This window comes from Benincasa hispida, chromosome 2 (assembly GCF_027475165.1).
Source record: "Benincasa hispida cultivar pf3 chromosome 2, pf3_genome.v1.1, whole genome shotgun sequence".
In the NCBI taxonomy this organism is placed as follows: domain Eukaryota; kingdom Viridiplantae; phylum Streptophyta; class Magnoliopsida; order Cucurbitales; family Cucurbitaceae; genus Benincasa; species Benincasa hispida.
This window is the reverse complement of record NC_143479.1, coordinates 38,621,911-38,637,325: the sequence shown is the minus strand read 5'-3', so window position 1 is coordinate 38,637,325 and position 15,415 is coordinate 38,621,911. Positions and strand designations below refer to the sequence as shown.

General features: G+C 42.6%; 1 protein-coding gene and 1 pseudogene across 1 annotated transcript; both read left to right on the top strand.

Annotated features, from left to right (window-relative positions):
- The first annotated feature begins 1,590 nt into the window (after nucleotides 1–1,590).
- Nucleotides 1,591–2,355, top strand: LOC120072063 (uncharacterized). Its single transcript, XM_039024482.2, has one exon. The coding sequence runs from the start codon at nucleotides 1,657–1,659 to the stop codon at nucleotides 2,353–2,355; it is 699 nt and encodes a 232-aa protein (XP_038880410.2). The 5' UTR covers nucleotides 1,591–1,656.
- A 1,153-nt stretch (nucleotides 2,356–3,508) lies between these two features.
- Nucleotides 3,509–5,224, top strand: LOC150037879 (uncharacterized; annotated as a pseudogene).
- The last annotated feature ends 10,191 nt before the right edge of the window (nucleotides 5,225–15,415 follow it).

Below are 15,415 nucleotides of genomic sequence, written 5' to 3'. Positions count from 1 at the left end.
GAATCTTTATAACTTCTCGCCCGAAATTTCAAGACCCACGGTTGCGGAGAATGCAAGGTTTGAGATAAAGCCGGTCATGCTTCAAATGATCCAAAATGTTGGACAATTCAGAGGTCTACAAGGAGAAGACCCGCATGCTCATTTGACCAGCTTCGTAGAAATGTGCAACACATTCTCCATACCTGGTGTGACTCCCAAAGGAATTAGGTTGTATCTCTTCCCGTATACACTGTGGGATGAGGCAAAGAGGTGGGCTCAGTCACTAGAGCCAAATGAAATCAACGCATGGGACCAGTTGGTCAAGAGGTTTATGAATAAATTCTTCCCTCCAGCAGTCAACACAAGGAGATGGAGGGATGTGTTGAATTTTGGACAAAAGGGATATGAAACTTTGAGCACCACCTGGGTGCGATTCCGACAATTAGTGAAGAACTGTTTGCACATCCGGATTCCCGATTGCGTTCTGATGGAGACTTTTTATAACGGCTTGGATCTCAATGCAAGAAGTTGTTGATGCCTCCGCGGCAGGAGGGTTAATGGACAAGATGTATATGGAAGCAAAGATCACTTAGATCGCATTTCTTGAAATACAGATGAGTGGATAGATAACGGGTATGAGGAAAAAGGCTCGGAACGAAGAAGAGCAGAAAGTGCCCTTGTACCAGCTAATACAATGAACACCCTGGCCGCCCAGATGGCCACAATAACCTTGCTCCTCCAGACTATGGCTATTCAGCAAGGACATCTCTCTCAAACTTCAGCGCAAGCCAATGCGATGATGCAAATGGCTGCAATAAATTGCATTCAATGCAGAGAGGGGCACTCAGTGGAATTTTTCCCGTTAAATCAACAATCCATATACTCTATTCACAATGAATCATTCAGCAACACCTACAACCCTGGTTGGCGGAATCATCCAACTTTCAGTTGGGGAGGGAATCACAACCAGAGGGGCCAAAGTAATCATCAGAACAGTCATCCCGGGAATCGAGTTAATCCTCCGGTTTTCCTTAGTCAGAATCATAGCCAAGGTAGTTTTTAGAGTGTACAACCATACGACCAACCGTCCTCTTCTGACACCTCTTCTAGTACCTCATCTTTGGAAACATTATTGAAACAATATATTGAGAAGAACGAGGCAATCAAGCAATCACAAGCTTCCTCCCTTAGAAATTTGGAGGTGCAGATTGAACAGCTTGCAATCGAACTTAAGAATAGAGCACCTGGTACGTTGCTCAGCAGCTCGGGAGCACCGGGACCACACAGTAAAGAACAATGTCAAGCAGTGACATTGACAAGTGGCAAGATGACGGTCCCTGTGCCACCAGTACTGGATTCAGTGAAAAGGCCAATGACTCAATCATCAATGATGACCACTCAACGACAAACAATAGAACTACCAGTTTAGAAGAAAATACCTCTACAAAGAATAAATCTTAGCAAGACTCAGAATCAAAATCACTACAACCTCCAGCTCCTAAAACACAGCAAGCAAAGGACCTCAATGAACAGCCAATTGAACAGGAAGTACGACGGGATCCTCCACCTTTCTCGTCTAGGCTGAAAAAGAAAGATGATAACAAACAATTCAAGAGGTTCCTGGATGTTCTCCGACAATTACATATCAACATTCCCTTAGTAGAAGCATTGGAACAAATGCCGAGCTATGTGAAATTCCTCAAGGACATACTTGTCAACAAGAGGAAGATCGAGGAGAATGAAACGATCGCATTAACATATGAGTGTAGTGCGCTTTTTCAGAACCATATCCCCACTAAAATGAAAGATCCAGGGAGTTTCACATTGCCATGCTCAATAGGGGGAAAAGAAGTCAGAAATGCGCTGTGTGACTTGGGGGCAAATATAAACCTGATGCCCTTGTCAATCTTCAAAAATTTAAATATCGGTAACGCAAGACCCACCACAGTTACGTTGCAATTGGCCGATAGATCAATAACGCATCCAGAGGGAAAAATAGAAGATGTACTTGTGCAAGTGGATAAATTCATCTTCCCTACTGATTTTATTATATTGGATTATGAAGCTGACATTGAGGTGCCTATCATCTTGGGTCGCCCGTTTCTTGCAACAGGACGAGCGCTGATTGATGTGCATAAAGGAGAACTTACCATAAGGGTCGACGATCAGCAAGTCAAGTTCAACGTTCTCAATGCATTGAAATACCCAGGTGATATGGAAAACTGTCAATATGTTGGAGAGCTGCAGGAAGAACATTGGCACGAGTCTAAAAAAGAATTGAAGGAAGAAGACTTTGGGATTGGCACAATGTGGGAGGAAAATTGCGCCACAATACAAATTGAGTCAGATTTTGAAACAATCAAGTTATCTGAATGAACAACGCAACGTACTAAGCCATCTTTGGAAGAACCACCCATGTTAGAGTTGAAGGCATTACTAGTGCACCTCAAATACGTTTATTTAGAAGGAAATAACATTTTATCGGTTATAATCTCTGCCTCAATGAGCAAAGAAAAGAAGGAAGCACTTATTCAGATCCTTAAGAACAATGCAAAAGCCTTGGGATGGACCTTAGCAGACATTCGAGGGATCAGTCCCTCGTATTGCATGCATAAGATTCGTCTTGAAGAAGGAAAAACAGGATCCATAGAGAGGCAGCGCCGTTTGAATCCTGCCATGAGGGAGGTTGTAAAGAAAGAGATTGTGAAGTGGCTTGATGCAGGCGTCATTTACCTCATATTTGATAGTATCTGGGTAAGCCCAGTGTAATGCGTTCCAAAGAAAGGGGGTATGACAGTTGTCAGCAACAGCAAAAATGAGTTAATTCCTACAAGGACAACCACAGGGTGGAGAATATGTATGGATTACCGCAAGTTAAATCTAGCCACAAAGAAGGATCCACTCCTGTTTATTGATCAAATGTTAGATCGACTTGCGGGGAATGAATTCTTTTGCTTTCTTGACGGCTATTCATGATATAACCAAATGGCGATTGCGCCGGAAGATCAAGATAAAACAACTTTCACGTGCCCATTTGGCACATTTGCATTTCGTCGCATGCCATTTGGACTCTGTAATGCATTAGGTACCTTCCAAAGATGTATGATGGCCATATTTTTGGATTTCTTGGAGGAGTCAGTTGAGGTGTTTATGGATGACTTTTCACTTTTTGGCAACACCTATGACTCCTGTTTATCAAACCTGGAAAAATTCTTGAAGAGATGCGTTGAAACAAATCTGGTTCTGAACTGGGAGAAATGCCATTTCATGGTTGAAGAAGGAATCGTGCTAGGTCACAAGATATCAAAGGCAGGATTGGAAGTTGATCAAGCGAAAATTGATGCAATATCCAAGTTACCACCACCAGTCAATGTGAAAACACTTAGGAGTTTTCTGGGACATGCGGGGTTCTATCGAAGATTCATCCGCAAATTTTTTGAGATTGCAAGACCCCGAAGTGCGCTCCTCGAGATTGATCACGAATATGATTTTAATGACATATGCGCTGAAGCATTCCGCACGCTGAAAAATGTGCTCATCATCGCACCTATTCTGGTTGCGTCGGATTGGATGCAACCGCTTGAGTCAGCGCAAAGACAAGATTTTGCATCCTATCTATTATGCCAGCAAGACGTTGAATGATTCGCAGAAAAATTATACAATCACAGAGAAAGAAATGCTCGCAGTGGTGTTTATGCTGGAGAAATTTCAACAGTACTTGATTGGATCAAATGTAGTGGCGTATACTGATCATTCTACGATCAAATACCTCATGACGAAGAAGGATGCAAAGCCAAGATTGATAAGGTGCGTACTACTCCTGCAAGAATTTGACTTAGAGATTAAAGATCGGAAGGGCACTGAGAACCAAGTCGCAGATCATTTATCACGGTTAGAAAACTGTGAGGTTCAGAAGAAAGAGAAAGAAATTGAAGAAAGATTCCCTGACGAGCAACTTATGTCTGTATGCGTTAATGTTCCATGGAATGCAGACATTGTAAACTTCAAAGTTTGTGGCCAAGTACCAGAAGACTACTCATACCAGCAGAAGAAGAAGCTGAGACACGAAGTCAAATTTTATTTCTGGGATGTCTCCTTATATCGACTCGGACCTGATCATATTTTGCGTCGATGCATTCCTGAGCATGAGACTAAGCACATTTTAGAACTTTGTCATGAGTCCCCTTATGGAGGACATTTTGGGGGGCAGTGGACCGCCGCAAAAGTCCTACAGAGTGGCTATTTTTGGCCAACACTATTTAAGGATGCCCATGCCCATGTTGTGCAATGCGACAAATGCCAGAGAACAGGGAACATGTCCAGAAGGGATGAAATGCCTTTGACTTCGATCTTAGAAATTGAATTATTTGATGTATGAGGAATCGACTTTATGGGCTCATTTTCGCATTCAGAAGTCATCAATATATTCTGGTTGAAGTTGATTATGTATCAAAGTGGGTTCAGGCCATCGTATGTGCTAAAAACGATGCGGCCATGGTGGCGAAATTTCTCAAGAAAGATATCTTCACATGATATGGAACGCCCTGTGCCTTAATCAACAATGAAGGCACACATTTCATCAACCGCATCATCACTAACCTATTGACCAAATTTAATGTCAGCCATAGAGTTGCAACCGCATATCACCCACAAACAAATGGGCAGGCAGAAATTTCTAACAGAGAAATCAAGACCATTTTGGAGAAGGTACTTAGTACCTTCAGGAAGGAATGGTCACCCAAGCTTGACGAAGCATTATGGGCATACAGAACTGCGTTCAAAACTCCAATTGGCATGTCCCCATATTCTCTGGTCTTCGAAAAAGCTTGTCATCTGCCTCTCGAGTTGGAACACAAAGCAATGTGGGCAAGTAAAAAGCTGAATTATGATTTGTCAAGCGCGGGGGAAGTCCGAAAGTTGCAGTTGAATGAGCTGGTCGAGTGGCGAATGAATACCTACGAAAATGCCAAGCTCTATAAAGAGCGAACCAAGAAGTGGCATGACGACCGCATAAGCAAAAGGACGTTCTTCGAGGAACGCACGTTTGCGGTTGTTTCCAGGAAAGTTGAAGTCCCTCTGGTCTGGGCCATTCCACATCAAGATTATCTTTCCCCATGGAGCAGTGGAGCTAACAACTAAGGATGGAAACAACGCATTCAAAGTCAATGGTCAAAGAATTAAGCCCTACTATGGGGGCAATGTGGAACGACGCATGGAGACCATTGACTTAGGCAAGCAGGATTGACCGCTTGCAGGGATGCTATTGCAGTAACTCTGAAGAACCTCTTTCATCAGCATCACTACATCTATCTTTATCGCTTTATTACCGCTTTCTTTACTGCTTTATTTATCGCTTTCTTTAATGGTTTCTTTACTGCTTTCATAAATTAGTTTACTTCTTTAGAATTATGTTAAATTTATTGTTTACGTTAGTTAATTCCATGCCTTGTTCAATTTACTTACCTTTCTGCTATAGTTTGCGTTGTTCTTAATTCTTGGTGAATGATTGACTTAAAAGAAAATGAACATAGCAAAGTCTTATCGACTTGCGTTGTTGATAAAATAATAATAATAATAATAATAAACTTTAAACATCAGGTATGCATTGCGATGACGGGTGCATCTTGCGCTGATAAAGATACACTTTGCATCCATCTTCCTCAAATGCATTGCGTTGAGGGGTGTGTTGCGCGCGTATGTATTCTGCGCCCGTCCTTAGCAAAAACGCACTATGTTGAGGTAGTGTTACGCCAGTAGAAATACCGTGCATCCGTCCTCCATAAATGCGCTGAGTTGAGGGGTGTGTTGCGCTAATGCATGCGTTGTTGCCCGTCCTCTGCAATTATGCATTTGTGGTAACGGATGTATTGCGTTAATCTTTAACCTTGCGCCTGTCCGAATAAAATACAAAAGAGAAATTCTTTTTGCGAGAGAGTAGTCGAATCATTTAGGCTTCCAAGGAAATGATGAGTTAACAGATGAAAGGACGTCCTGTTCTGCTAATTCATAAATTCGAGGAGTGCGACGGGCATACTTTTTGAGTATCTTGAAGCCTGCCATGAAAGGATTGCGTTGGGCCCATCGAGGCCCAACCTATAAATTCCCCCTTCCTTCGTTTGAGGAAGTTTATTTGAATTTCAAGCGAAAAGAAAACCCTAAGAACTCTCTGCATACCAAGACCTTCAAAATTTCTTTCTCAAACCAAAGAAATTTTCCAACTCTCCCACTCACCGAAACCATGGCCAAGCAATCCTCACATTCATCTTCCCTACCTTCATCCCTTCCCCAGCCCAAGTCACTGCAAGGGAGGCAGCATTCCTCACAGCGAGCCGCCGCCTCGCCGCCCAGCCGAAGCCTATCCAAAGAATCGTCGGAAAGCCTCGGCGAAAACCTTTTGTAGCCAAACCACTCCAAATCTGAGAGGGGTCGAGCACGGAGAGTGCCCCATTCCCAGTACCGTCATCGGAAAGTGAGAAGAAAAGAAGAGATGACAAAGAAGTATTTGGGAGCATTCTGAGCAACATGGAGAAAGAGGGAGGGCTACCCGAAGCCGGAGTTGTTAATCAGCCCTTGCCTTCGGAGGAGGATATGGCAGAAGCTTTGCGAAGAAGCGCCCTGGCCATTGCGGATCCTAAGGAAACTGTTCAAACAGAATCCTATGAGGGACCCATCAAGGTCGCTTTGAAGGAGGTAGAAGTGAAGAAGTAGCCTGAGACAGCTGAAAGAAAGGAGAAAAGAAAAAGAAAAGGCAAGCGGGTAGAAGGAGATGAAGAGGCCCGACCAAAGAAGGAGAAAAAAGAAAAGAAGTCGAGTGAGAAGAGGGAGCGCAGGCGAGAAGAGAAGCGCCTGAAGAAGGAAGAAAAGAGGAAGAGTGCGGAAAGCCCGGATGTCGATGGGGAACCCACCACCGCAAGGGTGGAAGAGGGGGTGTCACCGCAAGAAAAAGAATCAGCGCAATCTCAAGAGGCATCAACGCATATAAGAACGGTTGCGGCTGAAGACCGAGAGGATCCGGACATTACCCCTCTAATGCGGCGTCACAAGGAGAATGCGCCGCAAGGGTCAACAAGTGACCCACAATTTTTACAACGCATAGCAGAGGAGAAGGAAAAGAGAAAAAGAGAAGAAGAGGAAAAACAAGAAAAGATGTTACGTGCGCGCCAAATCATCGCATCTGGCGATTTAGCAAGAAAACTCCCGAAGAGAAGGTGCGCTGTAACAATGCAATTTCGGCTGAAGAAGAAAGAAAAAGGCTCGAGGATGAGCAGTGCATATTGTTGGCCTTGGAGCAATTTGAAAAAGAAATGAGAGAAGAAGAAGAGGAAGAAAAGGAGAAACGGTGCAAAGCCAATGTGTAGGGCATTAGAGAGAAGAAAAGAAAAGAAGTTGCAAAGTGGGAAAGGGAAGAAGAAGAACAATGCAAGGAATGGGAACGCAAACAGAGACAAAAGTCTCGCCTTGCGTTGGCTCTAGATAAGGGCAAAGAAAAAGTTGGAATCAGCGAGCCTGCATTGACCAAAAGGCGCCCATCATCGAAGAAGGAAAATGATGACATGATGATTGAGATGGGGTTCTTTCCCGCGTCAACGCCACTACTTGACTTAATTACAAGTGTTATGCTGGAGCATGGGTGGGAGACATTCTGCCAATGCCCATCTATCATAATTCCAACGATAGTAAGAGTTTTTTATAATGGACGACTCCATGGCACCAAAGATGCTGTGATCATGAAAGGGTGTACAGTGCCATTCAGCGCAAGGTACATCAACGAATTATATAAGATGAAGGACATCCCGGATGCGCTAGATAACAAAATTATTGATGATCTCGAAAAAGAACAAATGGAGGATACACTGAGAACATTAATGCAACCGGGCACTCAGTGGTCGGTATCTTTGAAAGGCATTAAGACTCTTACGTCCAACAAACTGCTTCCTGAAGCGCGTCTTTGGGTTTACTTGGTGAAAAGGAGACTCATCCCTACATCGCATGACAAAACAGTTTCAAGGGATCAAGTAATGGCCGCATATTGCATAGCACGCGGTATACCGATTGACGTGGGCCAACTGATTACAAAGAAAATTCGAGGTTTTGTAGGGTGTGTGAGAGGCCAGTACTTCTTTCCTTGGAGAATTTCGAGCTTATGCCTCTCTGTGGGTGTAGGTATTGAAGAGAAGCCAATGCTAGAAGTCCACGGTCTCATCAACACAAAGATCTTGAGAATGCTTCTCAAGGACTCTTCTCACTGCCCCGAGCTTCCACTAAAATGGACCCTTATCGATCTGAATGCGTTGTAGTAGCCCAAGCCAAAGAAGCCACGCAAAGATGACAAAGGCAAGAAAAAAGTCCAAGAGCAATCAACGCAAGACCAAATACCCTTGGACCCTTACCTTTAATTATTCGCCCTCTAAGCCCACCTATGGAACCCCTTTCCCCACTCCCGGAACAGTTTACTAATCTTCTCCTCGCTCCCGACTCAACCAACGCATCCCCAGCAGCATCTTCCCCCCTTCCATCTCCACCGCATTTTTCACCTCCATCGCCGCATGTTGACGACCCACACGGTTTGGGTGAAGGCACTTCCGCTCAACCTCAAACCGTTGATGGTTAAACATCGCAGGCGCATACCACCACCGCAACTCTTACTGCTGACCTAGTAGAGATGCGTTCTCTTCTCTTTCAACAACAAGATTTCTTCTGCCGAAGAATAATGGAGTTACAAGAGAGCCATGCAGAGGTGCAATGCAGTATTGCGATGACGCGGTAGGTGCTGATCAATATTCAACGCAATATTTTCACTATCCACCTGAACCAGAGACAAATGGCGGAGCGCAACCATGAATACTTTAACTTTTTGACAGCCTATTTACATGGTCCCATGGTGCCTCCCCATTTATAGCAACCTCTGCATTTTGAAGCAGCTCCTCGATTTCCTCCGCAAAATCCTCCTCTAGAGCCCCCGTCACAACTCTAAATTTGGGGGTATGCCACCTTCTCAATAAATCTGCAATTTTTCATTTGTGGCCATTTTTTTATACATTCAGTATTTTTTTTATGTATAGAAGCTATACCTTGATTTTTTGTACATGCTTAAATTTTGCGTTGTGATGATTGTAATTTTTTGTATACTTAGTTAATTTTAATACGACTGAGTAACTATTCTTTCCATATGCATTAGCCTCTTTACTTTTCATCCTTTGTCAATTATTGCGATATTCCTTGTCTTTTATTTTGCGTTATTAATTGCACTGCCATGATGAGTACTATGCATACCCTTAGTAACATTGCTTACACTTTGCACTTTCTGACTAACACTTAGATAATTCATAACAATAGCACTTCTTTACCTTTTCTATTTCAAGACTCTGCTCAAACCTTCTTTTCAAAATTTTGACTAAGGTAAATTTCACTCATGGGAGCAAGTCAAAACGAAGGTAAATTTCCAGGATCGATGCAATATGAAAAGAAAAAAAAAAAGAAAATAAGAATATAAGAGACAACTCCTCTGATCAGCAAAAGTAAAACCTGGCTGAAAATCAAGAGTTGAAGTTGAGTTTGATACACAACCATAGTTGGATGCTCGCATGACACCCATGGGAGCAAGCCAAAATGAAGGGTGTAACCATGATCAACAGTCTCAAATAAAATGACGCAAACCAAACCACCGCATAAAGACGCACCTAGTTGTTTTTGCAAGAAGAGGTAAACATTCTTCTCAAAACAAGAAGTGAATTTTTGGGTAGAGGTTTGTTATAGAAAATAATAAAGTAGAGTATGTTGATGAATTGTTAAAGGATAGAAGGAAATTTCGTTGTTAAGTAATGTTGTAGAGGTGGAGCATTCGGAGTAGCCAATCAACGCAAAGTTAGGATAGGAATTGAGCGAAATTACCTTAGTTGAAGATATGCTTGAGGACAAACATATATCTAAATTTGGGGGTGTGACAACTTGTAGAAATACAAGTTATTTACGCTGTTTTATTTAGATATTGCGGCAAAAAGAGAGGAAAGTTACATCAATAGTATAAGAATTGGCTGAGAAATACGAAAATTATGAAATGTCATAAACGCATCCACTAACCCCATTACGATGGTGAAATAAAATGTTTCAGTCTCTATTTTGCAGGAAATAGGTCACCGCATGCGTTAATGGCATGAAGACAAAATGTACAACGCATCTACATCGCATGTGCCAATCGATCAAGAATAAAGAAATGATCAACGCAATGACGGTGCATGCGACGATTGATCATGGACTCTAGAGATCAACGCATTTCAACCGCATGCGGTAATAAAAAACAACACCGCATGCGGCGATCGATCGAAGATGTGAAGAGCAACACATTCACGGACGATTTTGACAAGTGTACAGCTTTCTGTTGTGTAATTCTGACAGATTGATCGTGGAACAGAGATGAATTTTCCATTACGCCATGTCAGGAATTATCAGAATTATACAGTGGAACCACAAATTCAAAGAGCCAAGGTCTTTTCTATAAATAGCTTCCTTGAACATACGGGGAAAAAGAGAGAGGTTGGCCTGAAGAGACTTTACAGAGTAAATCCGGGAGAACTACGAGACAAGCCTGAAAAGTGAGTCTCCGAGCAAGGAATTCTTCTGATTCCTAAAGCTGAAGCTCTATGCAAAAGGTCAATTCTACCAGGAAAGCAAGCCTGAGAGGGAAGCTTTCCTCTCCATTACATCCATATGCCGGCAAGCACAAGTCTCCGATCGGGATATGTGTCAAGACGTTGACACTCTTTCCGTATTTGTTTCTATTCTTTAATCCATCTTCTGTGTTCATCTTCTTTAATCCCTCATTCACAATCATGTATCAAACGCTTATATTTAGAATTAAATGTTATCATCGTCATCATTATCATCTCTCTGTCCCTTTCCATACATTTATCATCCATTTTCTCCATGATGTGTTTTTAATCCCCTAGGTAAAACGGGAGAATTAAGCGAGTGAGTTAATCTGTGTTAAGGTAATCAATTAAGTTTAGTTAAAGCATGCTCGGCGACATCTTCACCTGTGAGAGAAGAAGTGAAGATGTTATTCTGCCTATCGAGAAAAGGTTGGAAGAATGTGTTAACTAAACCAAGAAGTATTTCCATAGATGGAATCAACCTTGCGTTCATCACGTTCATCTCTTTTTGACCTAATGGCTTGAACAGAACAACGCAAGTTGTTGCAGATGCTTCAGCAACAGAGGGTTCATGGACAAAACTTATACTGAAGTGAATGTGATCTTGGATAGTATTTCACGGAATACAGATGATTGGGTTGACGATGGGTACGGAGGCAGGACTACTGAAAAAAGAAAGACGAAGGGAGCGATAATCCCAGTCGACACAGTGACCTCATTGGCCACGCAGATGGTTGCAGTCACTTCTCTCTTTCAAACCATGGCTATCAACCAGGATGCACTTACCCAAAATGCCGTGCAGGCTAATACATTGACACAAGTTGCTGCAAACAGCTGCGTTCAATGTGTTGAAGCCCATTCGATTGATGTCTGCCTAGCTACTAACAATCCATATTCTCCATTCATAATAACCCCTTCAGTAGCACATATAACCCTAGCTGGAGAAACCACCCCAATTTTGGATGGGGAGGTAACACTGATCAAGGAGGACAAAGGAATCTGCAACAAAATAATCAAGGGCATAGAGGGAACCCTCAGGGATTCCATCAAACACCACAAGGTCACCAACAGTATCAGAACAAACAACCCTACAACCATCTAGCTCAAAAAATTCATCTTCTCTAGAATCTTTGCTAAAGAGTACATTAAAAAATATGACGCATTGATTCAATCGCAAGCTTCCTCAATAAGAAATTTTGAAGTTCAAGTCGGACAGCTTGCGAGTGAACTGAAAAACAGGCAGCCAGGAAACTTGTCAAGCAACTCAGAGGTTCCTCGAGGAAATGAGAAAGAGCAATGCCAAGCCATGACTTTGCAAAGTGGAAAAATGGCTATTCCCGCGTCATCAACTCACAAAGGAACTAGAAGAACGAAGGAAGAAACCACCAGTGACAACCCATCAACTACTTGTAGTAAGCCTATTAACACTGCAACAGAAGATACCATTGCGATCAACATATCAAACAACACTACTTCACCAACATCTGAACCAAGTATTGAGAAAGTAATAACACAACCTGCTTCCTAAAACATCAGTCCAGTTCCGATTGCGCAAAAAGACAAGAACCCTGAAGAACAAGCAACAACTCAGGAAATGAGGCAGGATCTCCCACCATTTCCTAGCAGGCTAAGGAAGAAAGATGACAGCAAGTAGTTCAGGTGATTCTTGGATGTCCTCAAGCAACTTCACATCAATATACCTCTTGTAGAGGCACTGAAACAAATTCTGAGTTATGTGAAGTTCCTTAAGGATATCCTTGCGAACAAAAGGAAATTTGGGGAACATGAAACAGTAGCATTAACGCATGAGTGCAATGCGTTATTTCAGAATAATATCCCCAAGAAATTGAAGGACCCTGGAAGCTTCACGTTGCCCTGCTCTATTGGGGGAAAAGAAGTTGGCAACGCGTTATGTGATCTGGGAGCTAGCATTAACCTGATGCCACTGTCAATCTTTAGAAAGCTGCGAATTGGTGAGGCAAGACCCACCACTGTAACCCTACAGCTAGCACATAGATCAATAACGCACCCTGAGGGGAAGATTGAAGATGTACTTGTACAAGTGGATAAGTTTATATTCCCCGCTGACTTCATCATTTTGGATTACGAAGCAGACATTGACGTCCCTATCATCATAGGGCACCCATTTCTAGCTATAGGGTGAGCACTGATCGATGTTCAAAAAGGGGAATTTACAATTAGAGTTGACGATCAAAAAGTCAAATTCAACATCTTCAATGCATTGAAATTCCTCGATGATATGGAGACCTGTCAATACATAGATGAATTACAAATAGAGCATTGGGATGAAATCCAAAAGAAGATTGAGAAGGAAGAGGTTGAAAACAACACAATAATGAAGAAGTCTATGCGTTGATACAAACTGATCTTGGTTTTGAGTCTCTGAATTTATCTAAACGAACATTGCAGAAAATTAAGCCATCTTTAGAAGAACCACCTACATTGGAGCTAAAGGCATTGCCAGTGCATCTCAAATATGCTTATCTGAGAGAAAATGACACTCTCCCCATCATTATCTCTATTTCCCTAAACGAAGAAGATGAGAAGGTGCTACTAAATGCTCTAAAAAGATATACTAGTGCAATTGGTTGGACCTTGTCAGATATCAGAGGAATTAGCCCCTCTTACTGCATGCATAAGATCCCTTAGAAGAAGCCAAAGCAGGCTCAATAGAAAGGCAGTGCTGATTGAATCCAACCATGCGGGAGGTGGTCAAGAAAAAGATCATTAAATGGCTTGATGCGGGAGTCACCTACCCCATTTCCATTAGTAGTTGTGTCAGCCCAGTCCAATGCATTCCAAATAAGGGTGGGATGACTGTCGTGACCAACAGTAAAAATGAACTGATCCCTATAAGAACTATGACCGGGTGGCGTATATGTATAGATTATCGCAAGCTGAATCAAGCTACCAAAAAGGACCATTTTCCACTACCATTCATCGATCAAATGCTTGACAAGCTTGCGGGTAATGAATTCTTCTACTTTCTAGATGGATACTTGGGCTACAATAAGATTGCCATTGCGCTGGAGGACTAGAAAAAGACCACATTCACATGCCCGTTTTGCACTTTTGCCTTCCGTCACATGCCGTTCAGACTCTACAATGCACCAGGCACCTTTCAGAGGTGCATGATGCCAATATTCTCAGAACTTTTGGAAGAATCAGTAGAAGTATTTATGGACGATTTCTCCATCTTTGGCAACACTTACGAAGTATGCCTTAGAAATTTGGAGAAGGTGTTGAAGAAGTGTGAAGAAACGAATCTTGTTTTGAATTGAGAAAAGTGCCACTTCATGGTATCTGAAGGCATTGTGTTGGGACACAAAGTGTCCAAGGTAGGGATTGAGGTAGATCAGTTGACGCAATAGTTAAACTACCACCACTGGTAAATGTCAAAACATTTAGGAATTTCCTGGGACATGCGAGATTTTACCGTAGATTTATCCAAAGCTTCTCCCAGATCACCAGGCCTTTAAGTACGCTTTTAGAAACCAATCCAGTATTTGAGTTCGATGAAGCATGCACCAAGGTGTTTCATACTCTAAGAGATACACTCATATCAAGACCTATCTTGGTTGCACCTGATTGGACGCAACCCTTTGTGGTAATGTGTGATGCTAGCAATTATGCGGTGGGGGCTGTACTAGGCCAGAGGCAAGATAAAATCCTGCATCCTATCTACTATGCTAGTAAAACGCTAAATGTTTCGTAGGAAAACTATACCACTACGGAAAAGGAAATGCTTGCAGTATTGTTTGCATTGGACAAATTCCGTCAATATCTGGTAGGGTTTAACGTAGTGGTATCCACTGACCATTCTGCGATCAAAACCTTGATGGCAAAGAAGGATGTGAAGCCTAGACTAATCCGGTGGGTTCTGCTTCTGCAAGAATTTGACTTAGAAATCAGAGATCGGAAGGGTACGAAAATCAAGGGGCTAATCATTTGTCACGGTTGGAGAATATTGAGGTTCAAGGAAAAGAGAAGGATATTGAAGATGGCTTCCCAGACGAGAAGCTGATGACAATACGTGTTGATAAACCCTGGTATGTGAACATCGTGAACTTTTTAGTTTCCGGCCAAACACTAGAAGGATACTCTCATTAGCAAAAAAAAAGAAGTTGAGGCATGACGCAAAAGTTTACTTTTGGGACGACCCCTTCTTGTATAACTTGGGGCCAGATCACATCATGTGGTGATGCGTTCCTGAGCATGTAATCCAACACGTCCTAGAACAGTGTCACGAGTTCCCTTATGGAGGACACTTTGGGGGCAAAGGTGTAATACCCTAACCCTAATTTGGAAGGCATAGGATATTAAATATAATTAAATTTAGACGCGGGAAACCAAGATAAAGGAATTAAGTATGGAATAACGCAATGGTTTAAGTATTGTCTACGTGTTGCGAAGGGCATGCGGTGATGGAAGCATTGGACCAAACAACTATCCTACGCGTGATGCCAAGCAAGAGTGAAGAGAAAATGGGAGAGAGCGACACCAACGAGAGTGAAGGCAGCGAGAGAATGGCAGAGAGCGAGCGAGATTGATTTGAGCGAGAGAATGGGAGAGAGTGAGATTGGTTTGAGCGAGAAAGTAGGAGAGAGTGAGATCTGCCGGCGAGAAAGTGGGAGAGAGCGAGCACCACAAGAGCGAAGTCAGCGAGAAAGTGGGAGAGAGCGAGAGCCACGAGAGCAGAACCAGCGAGAAAGTCAGAGAAAGTAAGAGAAAGCGAGAGCCACGAGAGTGGAGAGAGCGAGATTGAA